General features: G+C 36.6%; 1 protein-coding gene across 1 annotated transcript; it reads left to right on the top strand.

The window, feature by feature from the left end:
* The first annotated feature begins 3720 nt into the window (after positions 1 to 3720).
* On the top strand, positions 3721 to 3977 carry LOC115513415 (60S ribosomal protein L39-like). The gene has a single exon (XM_032593326.1). It carries the CDS (start codon positions 3781 to 3783, stop codon positions 3934 to 3936), a length of 156 nt encoding a protein of 51 aa, XP_032449217.1. The 5' UTR covers positions 3721 to 3780; the 3' UTR covers positions 3937 to 3977.
* The last annotated feature ends 601 nt before the right edge of the window (positions 3978 to 4578 follow it).

Raw genomic sequence — 4578 nt, 5'->3', positions numbered from 1 at the left:
GATAAACTTTAGGGGATTCATAGAGCTTCTCCAAAGATTTTTGTGGTGGAGGGGTATTTAGATTAGAAGGTGGAGACAGTGGGCAGTTATGATGTGGATCCCCTGTTTCAATCAATACAATTCCACCTTTATCTCTTATTTTCCATGTGGACTTTCACTTAAGAAAAAGTTCCAATGAAATTTGTACTGGCTAAACTCAAATTTGCATGCTTTTTAAAATCAAACATTATTTAGAATTTAATTCAGTGCAATTCATCAACAGATTTATCAATTTAAGTGTCTTCTATGTATCTAGCATTTTTTCTGTGTGTTTTAAATTATTCAGAGAAATAGAATCGTACAGTAGCTTCTATGATTTAGTTTTTTTAATTGAAATAAAATTAACGTATAATATTACATTAATTTCAGGTGTATAACATGATTCACTATTTGTATATATTGTGAAATGCTCATCACGGTAAGTCTAGTTAACATTTCTCACAGTACTAGTGTTTTTCTTGTAATAAGAGCATTTAAGATCTATTCCCTTAGCAATTCTCAAATGTACAATATAATGTTATTAACTATAGTCACCATACTGTACATTTCATCCCCATGACATTTAATTTATATCTGAAAGTGTGTACCTTTTGACTACCTTCACGCATCTGGCCTATTCCCTGGCCCCTGCCTCTGACAATCACTAGTCTATTTTCTGTACTTAGGAGTTTGGCAGTTTTGCTTGTTTGTTTTCAGATTTTACATTTACTTTACATATAAGTGAAATCATATGGTATTTGTCTTTCTCTGACTTACTTCACTTGGTAAAATGACTTCAAGGTCCCTCCATGTTGTCAGTTGGCAAGATTTTCTTTTTTATGGCTGAATAATACTCCATTGTATTTACCTACCATATTGTCTTTATACATTCATGCATTGTTAGACACCTGCTTATATGTCTTGGCTATTGTTAAAAATGCTGCATAGAAAATGAGGGTGCATATATCTTTTTGAGTTAGTGTTTTTGTTTCCTTTGGATAAATATCTGGAAGTGAAATTGTTGAATCATATGATAGTTCTATTTTAAGTTTTTGAGGAATCTGCATAACTGTTTTTCATATTGGCTGCACCAATTTACAGCCCTTACCCCTCACTGTAGATGAGCACAAAGTTTTCCTTATCTTCACTTCCTCGCCAACACAGTTATTTCTTGTCCCCCCTCCCCCTCCCCGTCTTTTGATAATAGTCATTCTGGGGGCGCCAGAGTGGCTCGGTCAGTTGAGCGCTCGACTTTAGCTCAGATCATGATCTCACTGTTTGTGAGTTCGAGCCCCACATTGGGCTCTGTGCTGTCAGCTCAGAGCCTGGAGCCTGGTTCAGATTCTGTGTCTCCTTCTCTCTCTGCCCCTCCCCTACTTGTGCTCTGTCTCTCAAAAAATAAATAAATGTAAAAAAATAAAAAAAAAGAATAAGAAAAAAAATTAAAAGAAAAAAAAATAACGAAAAAAGATAATAGTCATTCTGACAGGTGTGAGGTGACATCTCATTGTGGTTTTGATTTGCGTTTTCCTGATGATTAGTGATGTCAAGCACCTTTTAATGTGCCTGTTCACCATTTGTATATGTTATTTGGAAAAATACCTATTCAGATCCTCTGCCCATATCTCAATGGAATTGGTTGATTTTTGTTTGTTTTTGCCATTGAGTTGTATGAGTTCTTTAAATATTTTGGATATAACCCCATATTGGATCTATGATTTGCAAATATTTTCTCCTATTCAGAAGGCTGCCTTTTCATTTTGTTGATGTTTGCTGTGCAAAAGCGTTTAGTTTGATATAGTCTCACTTTTTATTTTTGCTTTTGTTGTCTTTGCTTTTGGAGTCAGATACAAAAAATCATTGCCAAGAATGATGTCAAGAAGCTCACTCCCTCTGTTTTCTTCTAAGAGTTTTATGGTTTGCAGGTCACGTTCAAGTCTTTAATCCATTTTGAGTTATTTTTTGTGAATGGTATAAGATAGTGGTCCTCTTTTCTTTCGTTGTTTCTTTCTTTCTTTCTTTCTTTCTTTCTTTCTTTCTTTCTTTCTTTCAATTTGGTTCAGTTGGGTGGTTGGTTGGTCGGTTGGGGATTTTTTTTGCATGTGACTGTCCACTTTTCCCAGCACCATTTATTGAAGAGACTATCTTTAGCCCCATTATATATTCTTGGCTGTTCTGTCATAAATTAGTTGATCATATATGCATGGCTTTACTTCTGGGCTCTATCTTGTTTCATTGATCTATATGTCTATTTTTAGGCCACTACCATAATGTTTTCATTACTATGGCTTTTTAATATAGTTTGAAATCAGGATGCGTGATGCCTCCAACCATGTTCTTTCTCAAGGTTGCTTTGGCTATTTGAGGTCTTTAATAATTTTCTTATATTCAGTTTTTTAATGTTTATTTATTTTCAGAGAGAGAGTAGGGGAGGGGCAGAGAGAGAGAGAGAGAATCTTTAGCAGACTCTGCACTGTCAGCACAGAGCTCCATGTGGGGCTCAGTCTCACGGTTTGTGATAATCAAGAATCAGACAATTAAGTGACTGAGTCACCCAGTCATCTCATCTAATAATTTTGGGACTACATCAAAATAAGAAGCTCTTGTACATCAAAGGAAACCATCAACAAAACAAAACAAAAAAACCCTACTGAATGGGAGAAGATATTTGCAAATGATATATCTGATAAGAATTAATACCAAAATATATAAAGAACTTATACAACTCAACACCAAAAAAACTAACAATCCAATTAAAAAATGGGCAGAGGACCTGAATAGACATTTTCCCAAGGAAGACATACAGATGGCCAATAGACACATGAAAAGATGCTCAACATCACTAATCATCAGGAAAATGCAAATCAAAACAACAATGATATATTATCTTACACCAATTAGAAAGCTAAAATCAAAATGACAAGAAATAACAAGTGTTGATGAGGATGTGGAGAAAAGGGAGCCCTCATGCACTGTTGGTAGGAAGGTGAATTGGTGCAGCCACAGTGGAAAACAGTATGGAGCTTCCTCAAAAAATAAAAGTAGAAATAACATATAATTTAATAATTCCACTGCTGGGTATTTACCCAAAGAAAATGAAAACACTAATTTGAAAATATATATGTACCCCTATGTTTTTTGCAGCATTATTTACAGTAGCTAAGATATAGAAGTAACCTAAATGTCCATCAAAACATGAATGGATAAAGAAAATGTGACATGTATACATATATACACGATGGAGTATTATGCAGCCATAAAAAGGGTGACACTGTGTCATTTGAGACAATGTGGATGGACCTAAAGGGTATTATGCTAAGTGAAATAAGTGAGACATAAAAAGACAAATACCATATTATTTCACTTATGAGTGGAATCTAAAAAAAATGAATAAACAAAAAGCAGAATCAGATCTATAAATATAGAGAACAAACTGTGGTTGCCAGAAGGAAGAGGAGTAGCATGTTGGGCAAAACAAGTAAGGGAGAGGGAGATACAGGCTTTCAGTTATGGAATGAATAAGTCATGGAAATAAAAGGCACGGTATAAGGAATCCAGTCAGTGATACTGTTAATAGCAGTGTAAGGTGGCATATGTAGCTACACTTGAGGTGAACAGAGCATAATGTGCAAACCTGACAAATCACTAAGTCGATCATTGAAACTGCAATATTGTGTGTCAACTATACTCAAATAAATAAATAAAAGTTCAGTCTTTGCTCTTCTCTGCCGTCGTGGTGTGTGTGGCTGACCGTTTCTCGCCATGTCTTCTCACAAGTCTTTCAGGATCAAGCGATTCCTGGCCAAGAAACAAAAGCAGAATCGTCCCATTACCCGGTGGATTCAGATGAAAACTGGTAATAAAATCCGATACAACTCCAAGAGGCGGCTTTGGAGAAGAACGAAGCTGGGTCCGTAAGGGATCGAACATGAGATGGCACACATTTATGCTGCCTGAAAGTCATGTGTTTCTACACCACCACATCCTTACTGCCTGACCAGTAGATCTGTTTTATCAGGAAATTGACTTTTCTCTGTTATGATGTTTCTGCACCTATAGGTTGGCTCAGTAATAAACATGTGAGACCTCTTGGTTGAGGAAAAAAAAAGGTCAAACATGCCATTGGCAACTTAAAAGTTAAAAACATTATTTACAGGGGCGCCTGGGTGGCTCAGTTGGTTAAGCGTCTGACTTCAGCTCAGGTCATGATCTCGCAGGTTTGTGAGTTCGAGCCCCGCGTCGGGCTCTATGCTGACAGCTCAGAGCCTGGAGCCTGCTTTGGACTCTGTGTCTCCCTCTCTCTCTTTCTACCCCTCCCCCACTTTCTCTCTGTCTCTCTGTCACTCTTAAAAATAACTGAACATTACAAAATTTATTTATTTATTTAATTTTAATTTTTTAAATGAAATTTGTTGTCAAGTTGGTTTCCATACAACACCCAGTGTTCATCCCAACAGGTGCCCTCCTCAATGCTCATCACCCACTTTCCCCTCCCTCCCACCCCCATCGACCCTCAGTTTATTCTCAGTTTTTAAGAGTCTCTTATGATTTGGCTCCCTC

Source organism: Lynx canadensis, chromosome B2 (assembly GCF_007474595.2).
Source record: "Lynx canadensis isolate LIC74 chromosome B2, mLynCan4.pri.v2, whole genome shotgun sequence".
Taxonomy (NCBI): domain Eukaryota; kingdom Metazoa; phylum Chordata; class Mammalia; order Carnivora; family Felidae; genus Lynx; species Lynx canadensis.
Note: the sequence above shows the minus strand (reverse complement) of the source record. Positions and strands in the feature narration are given on the sequence as shown.

Coding starts and splice junctions, on each gene's coding strand:
- LOC115513415 (XM_032593326.1), top strand. CDS start 3,781: ATGTCTTCTCACAAGTCTTTCAGGATCAAGCGATTCCTGGCCAAGAAA.